The 26,048-nt window shown below is 41.7% G+C and overlaps 1 protein-coding gene across 2 annotated transcripts in view; it reads left to right on the plus strand.

Annotated features, from left to right (window-relative positions):
• The window catches only part of MROH2B (maestro heat like repeat family member 2B), a 73,498-nt gene extending 47,450 nt beyond the window's left edge, over window positions 1-26,048 (plus strand). For both annotated transcript variants that reach the window (XM_047823272.1, XM_047823279.1), the window contains exons 26-43: window positions 5,520-5,655; window positions 5,750-5,845; window positions 6,107-6,196; window positions 6,565-6,685; window positions 9,297-9,394; window positions 11,977-12,129; window positions 14,285-14,442; window positions 14,954-15,080; window positions 15,673-15,860; window positions 17,163-17,303; window positions 17,613-17,727; window positions 18,353-18,499; window positions 18,743-18,925; window positions 22,609-22,764; window positions 23,108-23,242; window positions 23,886-23,988; window positions 24,995-25,060; window positions 25,514-26,048. In XM_047823272.1, the coding sequence (XP_047679228.1) occupies window positions 5,520-5,655; window positions 5,750-5,845; window positions 6,107-6,196; window positions 6,565-6,685; window positions 9,297-9,394; window positions 11,977-12,129; window positions 14,285-14,442; window positions 14,954-15,080; window positions 15,673-15,860; window positions 17,163-17,303; window positions 17,613-17,727; window positions 18,353-18,499; window positions 18,743-18,925; window positions 22,609-22,764; window positions 23,108-23,242; window positions 23,886-23,988; window positions 24,995-25,060; window positions 25,514-25,620 (2,320 nt within the window). In that variant the 3' untranslated portion in view covers window positions 25,621-26,048. The remainder of the gene's footprint in view (window positions 1-5,519; window positions 5,656-5,749; window positions 5,846-6,106; window positions 6,197-6,564; window positions 6,686-9,296; window positions 9,395-11,976; window positions 12,130-14,284; window positions 14,443-14,953; window positions 15,081-15,672; window positions 15,861-17,162; window positions 17,304-17,612; window positions 17,728-18,352; window positions 18,500-18,742; window positions 18,926-22,608; window positions 22,765-23,107; window positions 23,243-23,885; window positions 23,989-24,994; window positions 25,061-25,513) is intronic.

The following is a 26,048-nucleotide window of genomic DNA, read 5'->3' on the forward strand; positions in this document are numbered from 1 at the left end:
CACAAAAATAAACATTAAAAAAAAACTTACGAAAGCCCTAATCATATTTTAGTTGGTTAGTAGAAATAAACCTAAAGAAGAAAATAATTTTAATCAAAATTTTGTTTTATTTTATTTTTAAATTCTTTTTTTAACATTTATTTATTTTTGAGACAGGGAGAGACAGAGCATGAACAGGGGAGGGTCAGAGAGAGGGAGACACAGAATCTGAAACAGGCTCCAGGCTCTGAGCTGTCAGCACAGAGTCCAACGCGGGGCTCAAACTCATGGACCGCGAGATCATGACCTGAGCCGAAGTTGGCCGCTTAGCCGACTGAGACACCCAGGCGCCCCTTAATCAAAATTTTAAAATAATATTTTCCCCCTGCAGTAAAGAAATACAAATTCATTGTTAAAACCTAGAAACTGTAGAAAGTTTTTAAAAATAATAAAAACTTTGGGCTCCCAGGTGGCTCAGTCAGTTGAGCAGCCGACTTCAGCTCAGGTCATGATCTCACAAAGTTTGTGAGTTTGAGCCCCGCATCGAGCTCTCTGCTGTCAGCACAGGGCCCACTTCAGATCCTGGATCCTCTGTCCCCCTCTCTCTCTGCCCCTCCTCAGCTTGTGCTCTCTCTCTCTCTAAAATAAATAAACCTTTAAAAATAATAATAATAATAATAATTTCCCCCTATTTTCAACATTTTGGTATGTGTCCTTCAATTCATACCCTATTCTTCATTTTAAGTAGAGTTGAGATCGTGCTCTACATACGATCGTGCATCCTGTCTTTCCTTATTTCATCTTACATATTCCCATGTTATTACCATTCTTTACAAACATTATTCTTTTTTCATTGTTTTTAAAAAATATTTTAATTGGAGGGGTGCCTGGGTGGCTCAGTCGGTTGAGCAACCGATTTCGGCTCGGGTCATGATCTCACAGTTTGTGAGTTCGAGCCCTGCATTGGACTCCGGGCTGTCAGTGCAGAGACCGCTTCAGATCTTCTGTCTCCCTCTCTCTCTGCTCCTCACCACATTGTGTGTGTGTGTGTGTGTGTGTGTGTGTGTGTGTGTCTCTCAAAAATAAATAAGCATAAAAAATTTGTTTAAAAAATATTTTAATTGTTGTGAAATACCCAAAAAATGTATCATCTTAACTATTTTTTAAGTGCATAGTGCAGCAGTGTTAAGTATAATCATATTGTTGTGCAATCAACCTCAGGAATTCTTTTCATCTTGCAAAACTGAAGCTCTATACACGTTAAACAACTCCCTGTTCCCTCCTCCCACCAGAGCTGGCAAACACCATTCTACCTTCTGTCTCTATGAATATGTATTTTAGGTACCTCATATAATGGGATCATGCAGTATTTGTCTTTTTGTGCCTTTCTTATTTCACTAGAATAATGTCCATCCATATGATAACCTGTGTCAAAATTTCATTCCTTTTTAAGGCTGAATAATATTCCATTTAATATATACACCATATTTTGTTAATCCATTCACCCAATGGATGCTTGGGTTGTGTTCATGGTTTGATTCTTGTGAATAATTCCACTAACAAACATGGGTGCCTAAATATCTTTTCCAGTCCTTGCTTTTAATTCTTTTGCGTATACACATAAAAGTAGGATTGCTGGATCATATGAGAATTCTATTTTTAATTTTTTAAGGAAGCACCATACTGTTTTCTGTAGCAATGGCACCATTTCATACTCCCATCAACAGTGCATAAGGGTTCTAATTTTTCCATATTTTTGCCAATACTTGTCATTTTCTGGTTTATTTTTAACAGCAGCCATCCTTAGAATCTCATTGTGGTTTTGAGTTGCATTTCTCTAATGATTTAGCAACTTTCAGCATCTTTTCATATGCTCATTACCTATCTTTACATCTTCTTTGGAAAAATGTTTACTTCTTTTGTCCATTTTTGTAATTGAGTCTTTGTTTTTTGTTGTTGAGTTGTCAGAGTTCTTTGTATATTGTGGTTATAAGCTCCTTACCAGATATGTGATTTGTAAATATTTTCTCCCATTCCATAGATTGTCTTTTTACTGTATTCATTGTGTCCTTTGATGCACAGAAGCTTTAATTTTTATTTGTCTACTGTCTATTTTCCATTTGTCTATTTTCCCTTTTGTTATCTGTGCTTTTAGTGTCATATCCAAGAAATCATTGCCAAATCCAATATCATTAAGCTTTCTCTCAAAGTTTTCTTCCAGGAGTTGAAGAGTTTTAGCTCATACATTTAGGTGTTTGGTCCATTTTGCCTTGATTTTTGTATATGGAATAAGGTAAGGGTCCCAACTTCATTTGTTGTATGTGGATATCCAGTTTTCCCAACACTATTGAAAAGACTTTCCTTTCCCTCACTGAATGGTCTTGGACCCTTGTGACCATGTATCCCAGAGTTTATTCCAGGGCTCTCTATTCCATTAGTCTATATATGTCTGTCTCTTTATGCCAGAACCACACTGTTTTGATTACTGTGGTTTTTGTAATAATCTTTGAAACCAGGAAGTGTGAGAACTCCAACTTTGTCCTTTTTCAAGATTATTTTGGCTATGTGGGGTCCCTTGAGATTTCATATGAATTTTAGGATGGATTTTCCATTTCTACAAAAAGTGGGATTTTGATGGAGATTACATTAAATCTATAATCTGCTTTGGATAGTATGGATACCTTAACAAAATTAAGCACCCAAATCAATGAACATGGGATGTTTTTCCATTTATTTGTGTCTTTTTAAATTTCCTTTAGCAACCTTTTGTGGTTTTCAGTGTACAAGTCTTTCACTCCCTTGGTTAAATAAAGTATTTTATTCTTTTTGATGCTATTGTAAATGGAATTGTTAATTTCCTTTTTGATTATTCATTGTCAATGTAGTAACACAACTGATTGGTATGTGTTGATTTTGTATTCTACGCCATTGTTGAATTTGTTTTATTCTAATAATTTTTTTGTGAATGTTGGGGTTTTCTATTTTTTTTTTTTTACTGTTTATTTATTTTTGAGAGGCAGAGATAGAGCACAAGCAGGAGAAGGTCAGAGAAAGAGAGGGAGACAGAGAAGCCAAAGCAGACTCCAGGCTCTGAGCTGTCAGCACAGAGCCCAATGCAGGACTCGAACTCACAAACTGCGAGATCATGACCTGAGCCAAAGTTGGACGCTTAACCAACTAGGGTGCCACCCAGGCACCCTAGGGTTTTCTATATATAAGATCATATCTTCTGCAAACAGAGATAATTTTGCTTCTTCTTTCCAATCTACATGGCTTTTATTTCTTTTTATTGCCTAATAGCTCTGGCTGGCACTTTCAGTATTATGTTAAATAAAAGTGGCAAAAGCAAGCATCCTTATCTTGTCCCTGATCTTAGATTTTCCTCTAAATGTCAGAGGAAAAGTTTACAGTCTTTCACCATTAACATGATATTAGCTGTAGCCTTTTCATATATAGCCTTTATTATGTTGAGGTAACAAACAGCATTTTTAATGGCTGTTTAATGACTTACTGTATAGATATATCTCATTATTTAATCAACCTCCTCTTGCTATAGTTAATTGTCAGTTTTTAAAACTATAAACAGGGGCGCCTGGGTGGCTCAGCTGGTTGAGCATCAGACTTCAGGTCATGATCTCACGGATTGTGAGTTCGATCCCTGCGTTGGGCTCTGTGCTGACAGCTCAGAGCCTGGAGCCTGCTTTGGATTCTATGTCTCCCTCTCTCGCTCTGCCCCTCCCCTGCTCATGCTCTGTCTCTCTGTCTCTCTCTCTCTCTCTCTCTCTCTCAAGAATAAATAAAACATTAAAAAATAAAAACTATAAATAATATTTTGGTGAACACTTTATGCAAAAAGTGCTCTCTGAACTTTTAATTATAAAAGTTGACAATTTAGTTCAATAAATAGTATTCAATGTCATCCATGTACCAGGCATTGAGCTAGATTCAAAAAAGATAACCATTAACAAAATATGGCCTTGTATACTGGGGAAAATAGATGCAAAAACATACCCACATAATCTCCTAAACTGTAGCAAGAAGCAACTAAGAGAAGGCACAGGTTGCCATGTTTACAAAGATACGTGAAGTTTGAAGAAAGCTCAGGTAAATAAATGTGGAAGATAAACTAAAAGTTAGCTAAGCACTAAAATAATGTTGTCAAGTAGAAATATAATGCAAGTCACATATAATGCAAGTCACATTTTCTGGTAGCCACTTTTAAAAGAGTGAAAAGAAACATTAATGTTAATAACAATTTTACTTAATCCGATATATTCAGTATATTATCATTTCAACATGTATTTGATATTTAACAATGTAATGAGAGAGTTTACATGATTTTTCATACAAAATCTTCAAAATCCAGTGCGTTTTAGAATTACAGCATGTCTTCATTCAGTCTAGCCACAACTCACGTATTGGATAGCTGCCTGTCGCTAGAGACTACCCTCATTTGGACAGCACGCCTATAGAACTGGCAAACCAATCTCTAATTACTGAAAACCAATCGGTTTTCAGGGGCTAGAGTGAAGGAAGAGATGAACTGTAAAAGGGCATAAGGAAAAATCTAGGTGTTCTATATTGATTATAGTGGTGGTTTCATGGGTGCAAAACCCATTTAATTGAACACTTTTAACTGGATGAAGCTTGTTGTGCATAAATTTTGCCTCAATAAGTTGATTTTTTTTAAGTCAGCCAGACAATAAAGATGAAAAGACTGTTCAACATATTTAACACTTTCAACTGACCTGCCCCAGCTGGTACTGACTTTTATTCCCCTGTGAGAGAACCAATTTCACCCTGCCCCAACCATGTCATCATTTTCAATTTCTTTGCTAATTTGGTAGCTGACAAGTGGCATTTTATTGTCTTGATTTACATTTATTAAATAATAAATGGGGATTTTCATGTTTATCGAACATTTACATTTTTCCACGTTATGTCTAGGCTCATACCTTCGTGATGTTTATAGTAAATACCTGAAAGAAAGAAAGAAGGGAATGAAGGAAGGAAAGGAAAGAGAATAGAAAGGAGGGAGGAAGGGAGGGGGAAGGAAGGATGATTACAATGTCATTACTATAGGTACATTCATGAGTACCTATAGTATGTGTGACACCAGTTATAACCTGAGAAGACATAGGAAATGGATAAAAATCACTGCTCCAAATTTAGAATTCCCCCCACCCAACACACACACACACACACACACACACACACACACCCCATGAGCACTAGAAAAAACAAGTGGGTTAATGTTATCACAGATCATATAATAAAGGGTTAAATACCACAAAGCTAGGGATTATTTGTTCATCACTCTAATAAATTAGAAATGAGGCATGTTGACTATGCACGCCAGTACAGTCTGATTCCATGTGCCCAACCTCTCCCTGCTTCTGTCACCACCTCCCTCGACATTCCAACATGTCGGCAAACATATCTGACCCCTTCAGGTATGGTTGGCAGTTCTTGGGTACTCTTCCGGGCTATGTTTTGTTTGTCATCCTAACGTCCATCCCTCTACATGGTTCTCGTTTCAGCAAACTGAAGCCTCAGCTCTCACTAAATGACCATCTCAATATTCTTGAAGAGACTATTCGGAGGCTGCTTCCCCTTCCACCTCTGGAAAAACTCAAAGATGAAGGCGAAACAGATAAGGACAAGGAGCACATCCATGTACGTGGGGGTGAGGCCTGAGTAAAATCAAGAACTACAGTGGGACTCTACTCTCCCGCTGGAGCCTGACACTCATGCTCACTTTGGATTTCAGTTTCTCTACGAACGATCCATGGATGCTCTGGGAAGGCTGCTGAGGACCATGATGTGGGATAATGTGAAAGCGGAGGACTGTCAAGAAATGTTCAATGTGAGTAGGGCCACTGCTCAAACTGATTCCCACATCCCCTCATCTGTGCTGCAAGGTGACACTCCAGACTCTACCTCATCCTCTTCCCAGGGAGATGTCCAGCCTGACCCATTTAACCCACCACATAGGGCCAGTCCTCTTAAAATTGTTTGTGGGAGGTGAGCACCATTACAGAAGAGGCAGAGACAGCAGGAGCCAGAGAATGAGAATGAGTGAATATGAGGAGTGCTAAGGAAAGGACATTTATTCTTTGACCAACAGCTTCTCCGAATGTGGCTTGTTTCACAAAAAGACTGGGAAAGAGAAAGAGCCTTCCAGATCACCACACAAGTGCTGACAAATGATGTGGAGGTAAGTAATCCCCAGCAGTGAATAGATTTCATCCTTTGCTGACAGTAGGGATCAGCTGAGGCCTCTGGAATTCCAAACTTGTGCATGATGGATCTCCAGTCCCAGAATGGAGTGCTTTCCGGAGAAGCACCTGAGAGGTGTCGCCTGACCCCAGAGTGAGGCAAGGACACTAGGATTAAACTATCTGGCTGCCTTTACATGCTTGCCGGCTCACTTTTCCACTGCCCTAAAAGGGAAAGTCCAAGATTCAATTTCATTCTAAGGACCTTTAGGGGGAAAATAAGGGACTTCATCTCCAGTGCTGTTGGGAATATCCTGGGATGTCAAGCCTCCCCATCACCTTGCGCCCCATCTCCTTTATCCTCCAGGCTCCAGAACACTTTAAGATCGGCTCACTCCTCGGCCTCCTGGCTCCTCACTCCTGTGACACCCTGCCCACCATCCGTCAAGCAGCTGCCAGCTCCACGATTGGTCTGTTCTGTATAAAAGGTGAGGAAAAGATGAGAAACCCACAAATGAAGAGCAGATACCTGTTTTCTTTTGTTCTCAGTTTTCCTCTTTGTTCATCGATGTCTCTCTGTCCCTCTCTTTCCGCTGTTCAGTCGTTTTGGCTTTCTAATGCATTAATTATGTATAGGATTTGTCTCTCTTTTGGATCTTTTTTCCCCAATGGCTCTGGTTTTTGCTATTTTTAGAAATAAAGATAATGACACAGATGCATTATAAAGGTCCATTGGGGTAGGTGAAAATGTTTTGAGAGTGTCCAGTTTAAATCACTGAGCACTTAGGCGTATTAGCAATGCTTCTTCTATCACAAGGTTTTCTTCAGGAAGAAATAGCACTATTACTAAAGTTCTCTAAGAGAGACAACTTTGTGGAGGTTTTTCCAGCTTCCAGAACAGAAACTCTGCTCTCCAAGTACATGTGGAGTGTCAATATCAGGAAAGGTAAGGAATTTTAAAACCTCAATCTCGGGCTGAAACCAACAAGCAGGCCCTCCGGTCCAGGTTCAACCAGCAGTGGCTTCACAGAGGATAGCCTTGCACTGCGCATGCGCAGTTCTGTACAGCCCAGGCGCGGCCAGGACCATGGGTCTAAGTTTTAATTATATTTTTTAATTTACATCCAAATTAGTTAGCATATAATGCAACAATGATTTCACGAGTGTATTCCTTAGTGCCCCTTACCCATTTAGCCCATCCCCCCTCCCACAAAAAATCATATGACAAAAAGATGAACATAAGGGAAGGGAAACAAAAATAATATAAAAACCGGGAGGGGGACAAAACAGAAGAGATTCATAAATATGGAGAACAAACTGAGGGTTACTTGCGGGGTTGTGGGTCTAAGTTTTAATGCCATCTCACACCTGTGTTCCACTCTCTTTTAAGTACTCAGAAAATGTTTATTAAGCACTTTCCATGTTTCAAGCATTTCTCTGATGCTGGAGACACAGAGATACTACAACTGTAAAATTCACATAAAAAATGTGTTAAAACTAAAAGTTGGGATTTGGCTTGGGGGAGGAGGGGTGGTTAGTCAGTGGAGAAGAAAAAATAATGTTCAACAGAGTCAAACTAGGTATGAAAGTCCCTTGGGGTATGGGAAGATAATTCACTAAGGATATATGCTTGTACCAAGCCACAAAATAGAAAATGAGTTAAGGAGGTAAGAACTAAGAGGCCATCCCAGGAAGAGAAGAAACGTACCGGAGAGGAACCTCGTAGGAAGATAGGAATTTCAACTCTATTATCGTTCTACCTATTCTTCCTTTAGTGTACTTTATTTTCCTGAAACATGCAAAATTCAGGTTCTCAAGTATTCTTTGTTAATAAAAAAAATCCCATACTTCATTATTTACTTTAACTCTTTTCCTCAATGGATCGAATAAGCATGGCAGAGAGAAGGAATATGATTATGAAACACCCGTTGAATACAAGTAACAAGTGTGATGCTAAATTAAATACCCATTTATTTTTTTTTTAATTTTTTTTTCAACGTTTATTTATTTTTGGGACAGAGAGAGACAGAGCATGAACGGGGGAGGGGCAGAGAGAGAGGGAGACACAGAATCGGAAACAGGCTCCAGGCTCCAAGCCATCAGCCCAGAGCCTGACGCGGCGCTCGAACTCACGGACAGGGAGATCGTGACCTGGCTGAGGTCAGACGCTTAACCGACTGCGCCACCCAGGCACCCTAAATACCCATTTAATAATCAGTTTTGAGATGAAGAGACCTGAAGTTAAGAAACATAGCCATCCGCCGTGCGCCTGGATGGCTCAGTTGGCTAAGTGTATGACTCTTGATTTCGGCTCAGGTTATGATCTCATGTTCATGGGATCAAGCCCCACATTGGGCTCTGCACTGACAGTGGGGAGCCTGCTTGGGATTCTCTCTCCCTCGCTTTCTGCCCCTCTCATTCTCTCTCTCTCTCTCTCTCAAAATAAATAAACTTCAAAAAACTTTTCAAAAAAAGAAAGAAATGTACCCATTCCAGCAAGTAGTGGAGCTGGGCTGTGAGCTCAGGTCTGTCTGACTCCAAAGTCCATGTGTGTTCTGTTGGGCTGGGATGCCCGCCACAAAATGGTTTAGGTGGTAGTTTCCACAATTACTATACATTCAAACAACAAGCAGAAAATCGTTACTGCTTAGGTCTGGGTTTATAAATTGATTCCAACAATCATTTACAGAGTTGCTGATGTTTTTATTGCAATAGTTACCTTTCCATTTTCCCCAAAGTGGCTCACTGCAAAATGGAACTCCAACAGAGAGAGCAGCGTAGCAGAGTAGTCAGAGCCTAGGCACCGATGTCAGACAGACCAGGGTTCAAATTCTGACTCTGCTATTTTTAGTCACTAGATAACCATGGCCAAATGACTTTATACCTTTCTGTCTCATCTTTCTCATCTGCAAAAACAGGAGTGTCTACCTCAGATGATGTTTATGAGTAATAGATGAGATCATTGTATGCAGAGTATTTAGCATGGTACTAAACCACCTGTACGTGTTTGCTTTTACGCCTGCCCTTTCAATATGGCCAACTTCTTCAACCCCATCAGGTCTTTAAACTCTTGCATATGTCCCCCCTTGTGGATTTTAGGCATTCACCCAGAGGTGGAAAGACTGCAGGATTTGCAGGAAGGGCTGCAGTGTGATGATATACAGGTCCAGATCAAGATTTCTTCCAAAATAGCAAAGGTAATAGATATGGAGGACTGGCCAAGGGATATAAAGATAGTTCTGGGTTGATTTCCAAATAAGTAAGCTGTGTATGCCCCACCACCAAGGAGAGCAGTGGTCTAGCCATTCTTTTAGGCTATCATGCATTAACCCTGGGTGCATGCGCCCAGTCAACACCTGCTGCTTATATTTCATTCTCTGAGAAATATTGTGAACCAAGATTCTTCAGGGTAAGGGAGGCAGTGGAGTGGAGTAGAAGCAACAAGAGCTTTGGAGTCTATTGAACGCATTCTGTGTGCACTGCTTGAAACCCATTTTCCTCATCTTAAAAAGAAATGCATAACCTACCTCTCAGAGTTGTTCTGAGAATTGGTCAATGAATTCATTCATTTATTTAATCATTTATGCATTCGCCTACTATGTTCTGTGCACCTATCATATGCCAGACTTTGTTCTAGGCTCTAAGAATAGAAAAAGACAAAATGCCTGCCCTGGATGACCTTGTATCCTGGTGGATGGAGTCAGCCAAATAAATATGTTAGGTAGTGATAATTGAGAAAAATATAGTCAAGTAAGGGAATAGAGAGTAAGGGAGGGGTGATTTCCTAGAAAAGGCCACTGTGAAGGGGAGACCATGAAGACTGAGGGAAAAGAACATTCCAGGCAGAGGAGAAAGCAAGTACAGAGGCCCTGAGGTAGAGAAAGAAGGAGGTAGTGAGATCCAAGAGATAGCTCAGGAATGATTCAGTTGCCTTCCAGGTCTTGTTAAAGACTTTGACTTTTTTTTTTAGTTTATTTACTTATTTTGAGAGAGATAGAGATAGCGCAAGTTGGGGAGGGGCAGAGAAAGAGAGAGGGAGACAGAGAAACTCAAGCAGACTCTGCACTGACAATGCAGACGTGGGGCTCAAACTCATGAACCTTGAGATCATGACCTGAGCCAAAACCAAGAGTCAGATGCTTAACCGACTGAGCCACCCAGATGCTCCAAAGACTTTGACTTTTACTCCAGTTGGAAATAAAAGCCAGCACAGGGTTTTGAGCATAAGTCGGGGCACTATGTCCAATTGTGCCAGATACGAAATGCACAAGGGCCTCTTCATGTGAGGCAGCATCATTCTTAATGTAAACATTGTAGATATTTATGTATTTTAAGGTAGTTATCCACAGATGGCAGCAAAAGGTCCAACAAAATCAGTCATTATGACCATATACTTACAGAGAGAAGTGAACTGTCTTGAGGACAGGTGTCTTTTCCTAATTTGCACAAGCCCTGTATGGGCTAGGTGTGTTCCTGCAAGAAGGAACATGATCAGACTTCTATTTCAGAGGGTCATCTGGCTGCTGTGTTCATACTACAATACAGGCCAGCAGGAGTGAAATTAATGAGGTCAGATTGGAGGAAACTACAAGGAGGTGGCTTGGACTAAAGTGACAGCAGCAGAAACAACAAGAAAGTGTCCAGAATAAGGGAGAGAGGCCAGTTGAGGGGCACGGAGGAAACATAGGTCAAATGCCTAAGAAAGTGTCTGATGCATGATAACTACCCAAAAACACGAGTTCCCCTCCTTCCTTTCTTGCTAAACCATCATCCATACCAATATGAGGAAAAAACAGATAACCATTGAGTTTGGAGCCCAAGCAGGTATTTGGTGTTACATAGAACAGATGCGGCAGTCTGGGCCCTTGATCTTGGAACAAAAATGACTCAGAAACTGGTTGAGACATGCAACTATTCATGAAAAGGGACTCATTTCCTTTCAAGAACATTACTATTAAATATCAATCATCAGGTCACTTAATGCAGAGGGAAGTCAGTTGTAAAGAGTAATGTTTTCATACCTACAAACTCGTAATCACAACCATCTTGCTTGGTTAAAGCCCCAGACAATGTTCCTGGAATTCATTCAAACTGCTAACTTTTCACCTGCCTGCCTGCCTTTTCATTAGGACTCATGCACGCATGCATATGTGTTCACACACACACACACACACGCACACTCATACTCACACACTGCTATCGCCCATTCTGTATAGTTCTTGTACTTAGAGACCAAATTGCAAAGTTTTTATTTTCTAGAACTTTTGACTACTCTTAATTTTGAAACATGAAAGAGTAAAAGACAGGGATCATAACAATTCATACTTTTATGGAAACTGTGAGGCACCTGTTATTCAGCATGGCACTTAGTACCTGGTGATAGACTTTCCTAAATTCCCAAGCCTTAGCTATTCTTTGGCATACCCAAGACATATTTCTGTGATATATGAAATGTATGCTGAAGTAATTTATATCATATAAATTGTTATACAAAATTTATACATTATTTTTCCCTTGTGGAGTACACTAGAAATTTGGAGAAGAAATCGCCTCATGAGGCTTGGGATTCAATAAATATAAAATGATAAAAGGGCAACTGTAGGAAAAGTTTACCTAGAGGTTGTAGGGTATTGTCTCTATCTGTTTTAGTAGTTTCTATAGTTCTAATCATGTGCTGTTTGGAAATTCCAGTGGTTTCCAATATCTTAAAACAACAGTAGCAGCATGTTGTATGAAGTGAGATGATTGATAACATGAATCTTTCTGGGTACATTCTCAGATTGTCAGTAAACTCATCCCAAATGAAGAAATTCTAATGTTCCTGGAGGAAACCCTGGATGGTCTAGAGACCCTTAACCCCACCTGTACAAAGGCCTGTGGCATATGGATGGTTGCTGCCCTGAAGGAGCAGGGAGCTGCTTTGGAAGAACAGGTGAACTGACAGCCAGTTTGACCATCGAGCAGAATTCTAACACTTCTGAAATGCCAAGTTGATTGCTACTTCCCAGTTTGTCCTCTGTTGGGAAATAAGCAAGAGCATGCATAGCCTTGGGAGGCCTCAGCAGAGACCCAACTTGTGTATTAACAACCAGGCTCATGTTGTCTCAGCCTGTCTCAATTGCCTTTCTAGTCTGTGATCAAAAAATCTTTCCCAACTGTCACTCTTTGGCTAGAGACAGCAGCTCTGAACCAAGGGCATTTGGATTCTGGAAAACTGGACTGTTAGATCTATAAGGATGAGGGTGACTGTGTGGATCACCTTTGGGATGACCACTGAGGATCAGTAGAGTTTCTAATTCCACTGCCTCTCTTCAGGCTTCTCTTCCACACACCTTGGGGTTTGTTTTCTGGTAAGGAAGGTGTCATTGAAGAACTGATTGAGGGAAAGTCCTTTGTCCTTACTCCCAGCTGGAGAGTTAGGCAGAGTGAAAAGGATTTGAGCTCAGGAAGCTTGGTTAAGAGCTCCAAATGGGGATGCTCTAGCCTTTCTCTTGAGGTTGGACACAAAATTCAGGCAATTCAAAGATTAATAAGGAGGAAGAGAATCTTTAACTCAATGAAGGCACCTCCTATAGGTGAAAGAAGTTATGGTGCCCATGTCCCGGAGTCAACCACCCTAAATTAAAGAATTCTCCAAAGTATGACCTTTAGAAATTATTTCTGTGTTAATTACTCTCCAATCAGTTTTTTAAAAAATTTACTGAGTGTGTACTATGTGGCAGGCATTATACTGGACATGGGAAGATCAAAGGTTCATAAATTTGGAATGTTGTTGTATTTGTGTGTTTGGCATTAAAAGGGAGCAATAGGGACCTAAATCCTCCCCTAATGGGACTCTGTGGTAATCATATTTGCCAGATATTTATGTTTAAAGAATTTTAATTCAGAGTAAATGTCATGTTTAACCTAAAAATATCTATCCAAAATAAACAAGAGAAATATCTACTAGAAGCAAAGCTACTAGCAGATAGATATGCCCTTCTCCACGTCAAAAATCCAAATGTATAATATCATTTCCTGCTGCCCACAGATTCACATCCAAATTTGGAAGGTGACCTTCAGTGTTCTCTAGGATCTGGCTTCATCTTTTCTGTCAAGTTATCTTCTCTTAGCCTCATTTTCTCTGTGTTCCAAACTGGACCATTCTCTTGTTCCAGAAATGTTTGCCATATTTGCTTGGGCCCATGCTCTCATGCCAGTTTATATATATGTATATATATATATATATATATATATATATATATATATATTAGAGCAGTTTTAGGCTCACAGCAAAATTGGGCACAGAGCCCTGTACCTCCTCTCCCCACACACATGTATCCTCCCTTACCATCAACATCCTACAACATGGTGGTACATTTGTTACAATCGATGAATCTACATCAACACATTATTATCACTCAAAGTCCACAGTTTCCCTTAAAGTTAACTGCTGGTATTGACAAACGTATAATTGCACATATCCACCATTGCAGTAACATACAGAATACTTCCACTGCTCTAAAAATCTTTTGTGCTTCATCCATTATCATGTTTTTTTATTTTACATCTTTATCTATATTCTTCTTTGGGATGAGGATGACTTTCCCCACCATCCCCACCTTGCCTTTTGAAATTTCTATATATCCTTCAAGACCCACATCAGGTGTCCCTCCAAAGTGACCTCAGTTACTTCTGGGTTCCCTCACAATCCTGTGAACCTCTTGTGTACCATTTGCCATATACTGCCTGGCGCACAGGTGTTTGGATATATGGCTGATATTCTTTCTTAGAACATTCTTTCCTTTTGAGAAAGGGCTACATCGTATTCCTCTTTGGTAAATCCCCCACAATGCCTAGCACAACACTTGGCATAATGCAGTCTTTCACTAAATATTTGCTACATTGACTTAGGAATAAATACCCAATATACCTACAACCCTCGTGAGTAAGAGATAGGCCATGCATAGAATTAACTAGTGTTTCTAAAATTATTATATAATTCATCAACTACCCATGATTAATATGCTGACTATGTGTGTCCTAAGCCATATAGTAGAGGGAAAATGGCAATTTAATGTTTGATTTGGACTTTTTTTTTTTTTTAGCTGTTGGAGATCTTGAACATGATTTACTATCACATGCCAGTCCTCAGACAAAAGGAGGAAAGTTTTCAGTTTATGCTGGAAGCCATCTCTCAGATAGCCAGCTTTCACATGGATGCAGTTGTTGCTAACCTCTTACAGAAGCCTCTGCCCTTTGACAGGTAGATTCTAACCGAGCTCATTCCTTCTCCCAGGAAATGCTAATCCGCACTGAGGAAGAATTTGTGGTTTGAGAGAAAGAGAGTAAAAAGAAAGGTTGAGAACATCTCACCTAAATAATAAGTTCAAAAATGGTGTTTGAATCATAAATAATGTTTTTCCAAGTGTTTTTCATATACATATCCTCCTAATATGATAAGATTTCTTTTAAAAAAAAAATACATCATAGGAATAAGTGAATATTAAAAAATGAGTATTTCTCTTCTTTCTGGTTGCCTTGAATTTCACCTATGTGAGAGGTTTGTGCCTTAAAGGACATTAACAAACCTCAGTAACCCAAGTCCAGAATGCTGGACTGTTAAATAACACATCCTTATCATCTCCGGGCATGTTAGCATTGCCATCTGTCCTTGAAATTTTGATTAGTCATAATGTGGTTTTAGAGGGGAACAGATGAAAAAGCTCATATTCCAAAGAGTTGTTTCTTATCAGCTTCCTGGCTTACCACCCTAGGGACACAAAGACATTGTGGAAGGCTCTGGCTGAGAACACAGCCTCCAGTGGTAAGCTCTTGAGAGCCTTAACAAACAAACTTGAGAATGAATTAGAAGATGACGTAGCTGGGCTGGAGGCGATTTCAGTGAGTTGGACAACCCATCGCATACCTGGAATTGTGTCCCACTCCATGGTCTGTCCCCACCTGGAACTTGGTGATGTAGCATTAATCGTACTTCTTCCCCTCTTATACCCTGATTTTAAATCGGCTCCAGTTAATTGGAGTTAGTTGGAAAAATATGGCAGCAATTTTGTCTGTGGCTGATCACTTTTAGAAGCAAATGTCTCATCATCCCAAAGAAAATCTGTGGGTCTGTATTTACAAATTAGTCTTAAGATATCCAGAGCACCCCTTTGAAAGACCTCAATGCTGGAAACGATTTCATTTCACCTGACTGGTGCCCCCTAGAGTTTGGAGTTGCCGAACATAACAGTCCTGAGAGAGAAACACAGTATGAGCTGAGAAGTTTCCAAACAAATACACCCTCTTTTCTGGCATTTTTTGTTTTGTTTTGTTTTATTTCGTTTCGTTTCATTTCATTTCGTTTTGTTTTGAGTATGAGTGTGGTCAACTTGGAAAGCAATCCTTTGGGGAGAAAACAACTTGAAGGTCAGGCCAGGGAGATGTCCTTGGAAGAAAGGAGCCTGCTTGACCACGAAGTCCTTTCTCCCCTCAGGTGGCCTGTGCTATGTATGAAGTGGTATCAGCAGGCACCCCTGTCACAAGCTTGTACCCGGAGGTGTTCACTCTTCTCCTGAAGTTAGTCAGCTGCACGCTGGGCCAGAAAATGCCCACTTCCACCTTCAGCCGCAGGCGGCGGGTGATGCCACAGGGAGAACGGCAGCAGACCGCAGACCCCTGCAGGTAAATGGCCAGGCCAGAGGGCCTGCCAGAGCTGTCTGGAGGAGGGGCTCTGTTAGTCAACGCCTATGCCTCCTGGCGTGGCCTCAACTACCCATGAGGCAACGAGTCTCCACACTGCCCTTGAGCCCTGTTGCTCTTCCTCCCTGAGCAGTACCCAGTACAGTTGCCCAGAATGGTCACTTAACAACGAATAGCAGCTCTGTTTGCTTCCATAGAGAGCCTGTCCTGCTCCATTTGTTTTCTCTCAGTGAGACCCTTCAAAGAAAGCTGGAATTCTGGGATAGTCAACGCCACCAAGGAAAGAAGAAAAATAGAAATAAATACCATATTTTATTAAATTTAAGATATCACCAATTGAAGGAAGCAAAATTATTTTGTGCACTATTGAAAAAGAAAGAAAAAAATCCTGATTAAGCCATGAATCAATGCTTTGTTATACTTTAAATTTTTTACTATGTATTTATTCAAAGAGCTCTTTGAGAATTATTAGATGCACATTTTGATCCTACATCACAATGCTCTGTTTCTGTGCCCTTTTGCATAACTTTTCATTCCAATGTCAAATCCACCTTAGTTTTTTTTTTAATCTTTTTTTTTCCACGTTTATTCATTCTGAGGGACAGAGTGTGAGTGGGGAGGGGGAGAGAGAGAGGGAGACACAGAATCCAAAGCAGGCTCCAGGCTCTGAGCTGTCAGCACAGAGTCCGACGCAGGGCTCAAACTCACAGACTGTGAGATCATGACCTGAGCTGAAGTCAGACGCTTAACAGACTGAGCTACCCAGGCACCCCTCAAATCCACTTTGTAAAGACATTTTAAACAATGGTTAGACCCAACACATGTAGTTCCAATAACACAATGTTACCAAAATGACAACAGTATAAACAACCGTGCCTAAATCCATGCATGTTCGTGTGCATGCACTGGTAATAACAACTACACCACAACCACTGTGGGGCCAAATGTCATAACACACTATCCATTGCAAGCCGCATCCTGCTTCTGAAGGGCTGTTTCAGAATCAGTGAAATACAGTATTTGGCACTTTCCATCTTTAGGGCTTTATTTTCTCATGAGAGGTTAACAAAATTTTGTGGCATTATTTACTGGTCCAAATCACCTCAGTGTCCCCTTTGGCCCCAAAACTGAAGTGTGAGATCAGGCTGTCTGGTTTTTTCCCTCACACAACATCCATTAATCCAGGGTGAAGCAGCCTTGTGGGGAACAGAAAGAGTGAACTTGGGATTCACAACTCCCTGTATGGGGTTGACTTACTTTTGTGGTGCCCACTGTCTCCTTCAGGCTCTCAATCACAACTCTGAAGTGTGTGCAAGCCCAAGCCATGAAAGAGGGCCTTGCCAAGGAATCTGATGAGGGGGACAACTTATGGACCCTTCTCAGCAGCCCCAGTACCCACCATGTAGGAGTATGTGCACTGGCCAGGTAATGTGTGGACATTCGAGAACTGGATACAAAGGAGAAAAATTAAAAACAGAGTAAAAACTGCCATGTAGGCAACTTTACTGGAAGCAATGGACTCACCAAGGATCTGTAGTCCAGGGGAAAAAAGAGGGAAGAAAGAGCAAAGGCAGATGGGAAGGGACGGTGGGAAGAGCCCAAATCCTTAGTGCTCTTTCATGGAACATTCCTTTTGAGATCATTTATTTCCCTGAGAGAGAAATAGACTAAAATCTCCTCCATTGTTTAGAAAGAAAAAAGTCTCTGCTACAATTGGAGCCTTGCATTTTCTAGGAGCATGGCGCTGTGGCAACATGGAGTCATACTAGACATCATGGAGCAACTGTTTGCATCTCTCACCTCCTCCTCGGAGAACTACCGGATAACCGGCACAGCTTTCTTCTCTGAGGCAAGAGAGAACAGTCATGTCACGGCCCAGCAGGCTCTCTGGGTCCCCTTGGGGGCATTTCTCTTAGGGTCAGCAGTTCAGTGGGAGCTGGAACCACAGAAGAGGGCCCTTCAGGAGAGCTTTGGTAGTACAGAGATTCAGCCGCCGCCAGAAATACAGTACCTGAGAAGGGAACGAGAGAGGAAAAAGAACTCACCCAAACCTCTTCGCTCCAGTCTGCCGGAACCAACCTCCCAGGACAGAGAAGGGTGGACGATAGATATGACAGGGACAAAACAAAAAGTAACCAAGAACTATATTATTGTCCCCTCACACCCTGCCATAAAGTTTGTCCCAGACAACCCGGAGAAAGAACATTGCCAGTAACTCCCGTTTTCCTGTTTTTCCATTTAGATTAGAGACATCCTACTTAACTGGGTAGTGTGGTTCTCATCACCATGTAACCTTGGCCTGTGGGCTGCTCAAATAGATTCGTTTCTGCCAGACTTGCTGATTCACCTGAGGGCTTTCTCCCCTGCTCCAAGAGCAGCCGGGTGCTAGTCTTTTACTGTAGTTATGATGCACTTATCATTCTCCTGAAGAGAGGCCACTCCTTTAACTAAAGGGGTGAAGTGGTTGTTTTCAGCTCATGAAGGAGCCGATCCTTTGGAAGCATGGGAATCTACGGGAAGTGCTGATCCTGATGGATCAGAGTGCCTGGGACTCCAACGCCATTTTGAGGCAAATGGCCATCCGAGGGCTTGGTAATACAACTTCTGGAGCCCCTCACAAGGTAAAGGGAGTTGGGGTAGGTGCGGGGGACACTTAATCAGAGTTTAAAATAATTATTTACTAACCCACATCTCGTGCTTGTATAGCAATTAAGTAAAAATCCAGAAGAAATTGCTACAGTGGTATCTCTAGAGTTGAAATATATGTGACCCTAACAGAATTCCAGTTTCCCTGGGAGTCTCCTACCCTATTCTAGATGCACAGAGAGCAATTTTCAAGATTACGAGACCTTATTTCCAAATAGGTGAAGAAGCATAAGCAGATAATACTGGAATCTATCATCAGAGGCCTATATCACCTGGCCCGCACCGAGGTTGTCTGTGAAAGCTTGAAGGCTCTAAAAAAGATCCTGGAGCTGCTCACAGACCGGGATGTGAGCTTCTACTTCAAAGAAATAGTGCTGCAAACTAGAACCTTCTTTGAAGATGTAAGTGAGTCTGTTCAGAATTTTGCCCTCCAGGAGTGAGTGAACAGAAAGAGATTCAGGTGGTGCTGGTAGCAGGCAATGCTGGTGTCCCATCCATATTCCTTGGCCTTCCCCTGTGGTCACCCGCACACAGGTCACCTGCACAGAGGTCACTTGTACAGTTCTTATGCAGGCTGCTGGCCTCTTGCCTCTCTCTCTCGGCCTGAGGGTACTCTCTGGCCTGGGAATCAGGATTGCTCTGAGCAGGGTGGGCCAGACAAATGAGAACAAACAGGAAATAAACAATAAGAAACAAAAGTTTGCAAATAAACTTCCCAGCTTCCTCACCCATCACAAGGATTGAGCTCCACTTGCCCATAAGGGCAATACCCTCATGTATATTCCCTTTCACAGCTTTCCTCTCTGTCCTGTCATTCCCAAAAACTACCGCAGAACTCAACACAGAACAAAGGCCCCAGTAAAGACCTTGTCATCTCCAGCACTCTTTTCCACATCAAGATTCAAAGGTTCAAAATGCTTGTGTGGTTCACTTCATCGAGGAGTCAGTATAAACTATAGCCAGTGGGCCAAATCCCACCCCGAGCATCTTTTCATAAATTAGGTTTTATTCAGAGCACAGCCACGCTCACCGGTTACATATTGTCTATGGTTGCTTTCACACTTCATCTGCAGAGTTGATTAGCTGTTACAGAAACCATATGGCCCCCAAAGTCTAAATTAGTTACTGTCTGGCCCTTTACAGAAAGAACTTGCCAACCCCCAATCTAGTCAATAGCCTAGAAATAAATTTAAAAAAAGATCAGTTGGTGACCCTAGAACAGAGGAAAGTCATTTTCCTTTATACCTTCCAGAAAACTAGATTTTATTATTATTTTTGGCTTATTCACCGTCATCAGTGTAAAATCTCTTTCACCTCCAACTTATATCTGTTTTTTATAATCGAAAACTGTTTTCTCATGTTTGTTGTCAGAGGAGATGGAAAACTGCTGGTTTCCTCCTCTTAAACATTAAGGCTTGATTAAATTACCTTTCTACCTTCTAGTCTCCAGACTGAAAAGTCTTCATTTCCTTCATTATTCATAATAAACCTAATTTTTCAGCTCCTTAAATATTTTACAAGCCAGTGACTGTGTTGTATCTCTAGATGTGGCCTGCAGAGTATTGAATACAACCTGAAGAAAAATTACCTCTCAGGTCTGATTTTTTAATTTATCCACTCCAATTTTCTTTTTTTTAACTCTTGCCCTTTCCTCCTGACTCTTCGACAATCCATTAACTGTATAGACTTCTGGATTTTAGTCTGTAATATATACCCACAGTCAATAATTCTCCAGTTTTGTATTTTTTAGTTTCCTTTGACAGCAGCTTTCTGCTTGTTTCCAGCTACCTTCTCCAATGTTATCAACATTACTTTTTAATTCTCATCTTGTCCTCAAACCTGCTTTCTTGGCTCCCACTCAATGCTGTATCTTCCAATGATGTATCTTCTGTAAAATAACAAAGATGTTCTTTTCTCTTTTTTTTCCGTTACACAGATCATTGATGACAATCTTCGACAACAAAGAGCTGAAGCAACCCCTTCAGGGCCCCCACCTGTTTGTTAGGTTCCCTAGGCTGTTGTTGGTCCAGTGATGATAATTCTCTTGGATCTGAGCCTCCAATAATCACCTATGAGTTTTCTGGTCAACATAATGTTTCTCAGTCTTATGCAAAAGAAAAAAAAAACAACTAAAGTCTTGCTGGTTGTTAGGTTAGCACTTTCTCATCCTTAATAGGTATTAATTCCATCATATTTGTATAAAAGGGAAGTTTGATAAAACTTAGGTCTTAGTAATGCCATGCTATTTTTTTCTCCGGCAATGCTCTCTTCTCACCAATAAATTTAACTATACTTTATGAAAACTTGCCCCTGCAGTTTTAATCTATATATTAAGCATACAATTCTATAATCTCCAAACTTCTTCCCCCCTCCATTTCTTTCAATATTTAAGCACTTTCTTGGAATTCTTAAAACATGGTAACACTTCAGTGAAGGGGCAGAACGGAAAATATGGCTGCCATGCCACGCTCCAGTCCCTGCTTGCGCCCATCCCCATCCCTGAGCAGCCACCTTACTCTCTATGACTCCACTCTCTCAACTCGAAACAAGGACACTAAACTCTAGGATCTTTCCCAGCACCTACAACAGGTTCATTGCTTCTTTTCTGCTTTTTCATCATCCAACTGGTTGATCATTCCTTAACCTATCATTAGGTCCTATTATTTGATTTGGGAAAATTTTAAAGATTTTGAAAAAAGTAAATACCTTTCTAGGTATTTTGTTATTGGTTTGCTTTCTTTTTCCTAAAAAGAGACCTTTTAGGGAGCATAGCTGGTTCAGTCAGGAGAGCATGCAACTCTTGATCTCAGGGATATAAGTTCAAGCCCATGTTAAGTGTGGAGATTACTTGAAAATAAAACCTTTAGGGGCACCTGGGTGGCTCAGTCAATAAAGCGTCCAACTCTTGATTAGGTCATGATCTCACAGTTTGTGAGTTTGAGCCCCGCATCAAGCTGTCATTTCAGAGCCTGCTTGGGATTCTCTGTCTCCCTCTCTCTCTGCCCCTCCCCAACCCTCTCTCTCCCTCTCTCTCTCAGAATAAATAAACTTAAAAAAATTTTTTTTTCTAGTACATCGAAATTTCTACTTCTTTTTCCATTACAAGGTCACGTCTCATGTATTCATTTAACTTTTCTGGCCTTGTCCCAACCAGCCATCTTTCTTTTTTCTGGAAGATCTTTATTAACTTCCTTTTTTCTGTCATTTTTGCTTCTGTGCCCACTTCTGATACATTCCATCTTGCCACCAAAATTAATACTTCTCTATCTTCTCCCCCTCATATTCGTGGGGATGCTTTTCAAAAGTTGGCCCTTGTTTATCGCTAATCCAAAATATAATATTCTGCTACTCAGAACGACTTTTCCCTTCATCACTCTGCCTTTATATGGGTATTTTAAACTACTTTTCTGGACCTGGGAGGAAAAAAAGAAGAACCTCCAGAAAATCCATCAGTGTTTGTTAGAGCTGTGAACAATATCAGCAAGGTTTGGGGGATGATAGAAGAACATCTTTCTCCACCACCTCACCCTTTGGTTCTTAAAAGCATTGTCTAACTGTCCTGGACAACAAGCAAGGAAGTTCCAGAACTTCTTATATGCAAGGGTAGGGCTAAGCACTATTTGTTTATTCTCTGTTTCTGAGACCAAGGGTCTTCCGAGTTGCCTTTCATCATATTGGAAAGTATTTGGGACCTTGGAGAAGAGCCTTAGGCCTTGGGCAATTTAGATTTGGAGCCCCATAAGTCTAGGCTAGTGGTGCAGTCAGGCTAATTTGTATAAAATACATAAGCAGGAACCCTCCCTGGCCTGTTTACCGTCCCTGTGGTCATGTTTCCCCAGTAGCTACTCAACTGACAGAAACCAAGTCCCAGACCCATGGTCATTTAAACTCGTGGAGTGTGAGTGCAGAGCTTCTGGAAAAGAAAGAGTGTTCTTGGCACACATGAGGGCAGTGACTGGAGCGCACCAGTGCCCGGGGCACAGCCTCCCTCTGCTGAAGTGGGACAGGGCAGGGTGGGGGGTGGACACCGGTTGGGAATAGCCTGTGAAGGGCACTCACCCATGACATGCATCTGTCGTCACAGGAGCAGGATGATGTGAGACTGACTGCCATCTTCTTATTTGAGAATCTGGCATCCCTAACAGGAAGAAGGTGGAAGATTTTTTTTGCGGAAGAAATAAAAAAGAGCATGATTTCATTCCTTCTCCACCTCTGGGATCCCAATCCCAAGATTGGAACTGTAAGTGGTGCTTGCACAGACACCCGCACCTCCACCCCACCTCTTTGACCCCCCACCCCTTGGCCAGAAGTGCCAGGAGAGCTGGTCTAGCTGGACCAGAAGCCAGATCTGAGGCCACCACTCCCAACTAGACCTGAAAACCATTTCTCCAGCCCTAGGTTCTTTCTTGCCCTCTCTCTCAGATTGTTCTTCCATCCTTGAATCTGGGAAGGTGCCAGCATAGATCGTAAGCCCCTCACATTGCAGGCATCCACTACCACTCTCCCAGCCCTAGGCAGCACCCCACTCTTCCAGAAGACAATCCAGTATTCTGGACTGTGACTCAAAGAACTCTGTTTCTTAGGCTTGCCGTGATGTCCTGATCATCTGCATCCCTTTTCTGGGCCTTCAGGAACTCTATGGGGTGTTAGATCATCTCCTCGATGGTCAGGATCTACCAAGGGCCAGAGATTTCTACCGGCAACTCTGTGTGAAACTGGTGAGCATGCAGTAAATGCTGCCTGCAAAGCCATAGCCAAGAGTCCAGGCAAATCCCAGACAAGCAAACAACACAGCAAGGATCTCTGGCCAGAGTCAGAACTGTCTTGGAGGGACAGCAATGATTCTTGGTGTCCTGCCACATTACTCTCTGCTCTTTTCCAAGTCCTGACTGGGATCTGTTCTTCAAGATTCCTGAAACCCATCTGTTGATTAGTCCCAAAAGCCCCAGGACTTTTCTTTTTTATAAGTTTATTTATTTATTTTGAGAGAGAGAGAGAGAGCATGCCTGTGGGAGGAGCAGAGAGAGAAGGAGAGAGAGAATCCCAAGTAGACTCTGTATGGGCAGCATGGAGCCTGATGCAGGGCTCGAACTTATGAACCATGAGATCACGACCTGAGCAGAAATCAAGAGTTGGATGCTTAAATGACTGAGCCACCCAGGTGCTCCTACCCGCCCCCCCCCCAGTACTTTTCTGATTAAATTCAGGTTTGAAATGGCCAGAAGACATATTCCAGTAAAATAATGGCTCTGTGAGTGTTCACTGGTCTTTAGATTTCCTTTTGCAGGAACTAGAGGGTGCCAAATTTCACACAGAGTCACTTTCCCTCTTTGTCCTCTTTGTAAAATACATCTCTTTTAGGCAAAGAGAAACCAGGAAATCCTGTGGATCCTCCACACACACTCTTTCACCTTCTTCAGCAGCAACTGGGAGATGATCCGGAGTGCTGCTGTCAAACTCACAGGTGAGGGCACATCTGCACTCCCTACTCAGTTATGTTGCTCCTTCCCATCCACTTTTGCTTTGACTGGAAGCCACTCTAGCATGAACACAAGTATGACTGGTGTGACCAAAAAAGAAATGCCAGAAAGGAATTAATTTTACCTCTTGGAACATCTTCCCTCAAAGGAACCAACTTGTTCTCTTTTGCAAACATCTTCTGACTTCCCAACACCTCCTCTCCTCCTACTAGACCCTCCTCCCTACTGGGCCCTCATGCTTCTCTGGTTCCAAGTCATCACTCTTTCTTTTGCCTGAGTCTTTGCTCCCAGCCGGCTGCCACTGCCTAAATGGTTTCTTTTGCATTGTCCCTTAACATAAGCCATGGTAAACCTTTTAAGCTCAGTTGAAGCTGAGAGTTTTAGCAGCAACATGATACAAGTGGAAAGTGTGTGGGTCAAGAGGCCAGCAAACCTTGGCTCTGCTCTGTGATGCTGGACAATTCACTTAAATTCTCTGTGTTGCCTTTTTGTCTGATCTATAAAATAAAAGAGGAAAGTAAGTGAATCCCTCAGGATCTTCTATCATGAAATTCTAAAATTTATCATGAAGCCAGTTCCAACTAATCCAGCCCACTGTGAATGGGCCACCTGTAAGACTGAGTTAAAACATAAGGATTCCTTATTGGATCATGTATATGATCCCTCCAGCTACACTGTAAACTTTTTGAAGACAGGGATCAGATCTTACACACGTTAGAAACCCTGACAACAACCGGCATGCCCTGCGAGGACACCGGGTGAACTTTCCCAAATGCACATTGGCCGAGGGACCACTTCCACACATGACACTTAACACCCAATAGACATTAGCCCAGCATCATTCTGGGGGCACAAAGGGAGTCATAGAGTTTGCTCATTCACTACCCAGACCATTTAACTTCTGACCAGGAGCAGAGCCTAACCTGACCAGTTTTTCATGGCCTCTCCCTCTATAACGAAATTAGCACCTGTTTCTCCTGTTGATTTTAGATGCCATTGTTCTCAATCTGACCAACCAATATGTGCAGTTATTAGACAAAGAGCAACTGACCACACGTGAGTACCAACCCTAGTTTCTGCGCAGCCTGTTGCCAGAGAAATATCTGTGAGAAGGAGAAGTTAATTATGCACCAAGTTCCATGTGAGCCCAGAAACTGAAAATCATAGTACCTCATTATTGTCTCTAATGCTCCCTAGATCCTGGGATTTCTCCAGAGTATAAAGCAACCCCCAGCTCCAGCTCTTTGCAGGTATCATTCCCAACAGACCATTATTTTCTGATTGTCTATAAACCTACTGATCACAAGGTCAGGATCTCCTCTTCCCCTATGTCAGTGTTAAAATAGATCCTCAGCTTGCAGATCCAAATCCTACCTGTTGGCATGGAATGTAAGCATGGACCCAGGGCTCTGCATAGAGCTGACCCTGAACAATGGAGCCTCACAGGGAGGCAGAGCTTGAGCCTTGGCTTTCCTCGTTCACTGAACTTTGCTATTCTTTCTGTTTCAGGGCTCCAAGCACTTCGGCAAGACCCCTGTATCAGTGTCCAGAGAGCAGCCGAAGCTGCCTTGCAGACGCTCCTGAGGAGGTGTAGAGAGATAAGCATCCTTCTGTAAACCACCAGGAAACAAACTGCTAGGCTTTTTCTACAGCTGACTCCTGTTTTCATCCTCACAACCTACAGACTTGCAGCATTTTGAGGATAGAGATGGTGCCTAGCATAGGGATCTTGGAGTAGTGATATATTCCTTACCCTCCATGGTCTCCCTGCCACCTTCCATTAGTAAAAAGTAAACCCCACAAATTCACTTGAGGGATAACCTGTGATTTCAGTAGTGACAGCCACATAGCTGGAATATTGTGTCCCAGCAGATATCAAAAAATGACAGAACTGGAAACAATTCTGCTGCCATTAAGAAAAGGACTACTGTTATTGCCACACATAGCCCTGTTCTGTATTATCTCTGCCAGCCTTGAATTACTACCCACACGCTTTACTTTCTAAAAAGCAGTCTTAAAATAAACTTGAACCTGTGTGTTCTTT

This window comes from Prionailurus viverrinus, chromosome A1, assembly GCF_022837055.1.
Source record: "Prionailurus viverrinus isolate Anna chromosome A1, UM_Priviv_1.0, whole genome shotgun sequence".
Taxonomy (NCBI): domain Eukaryota; kingdom Metazoa; phylum Chordata; class Mammalia; order Carnivora; family Felidae; genus Prionailurus; species Prionailurus viverrinus.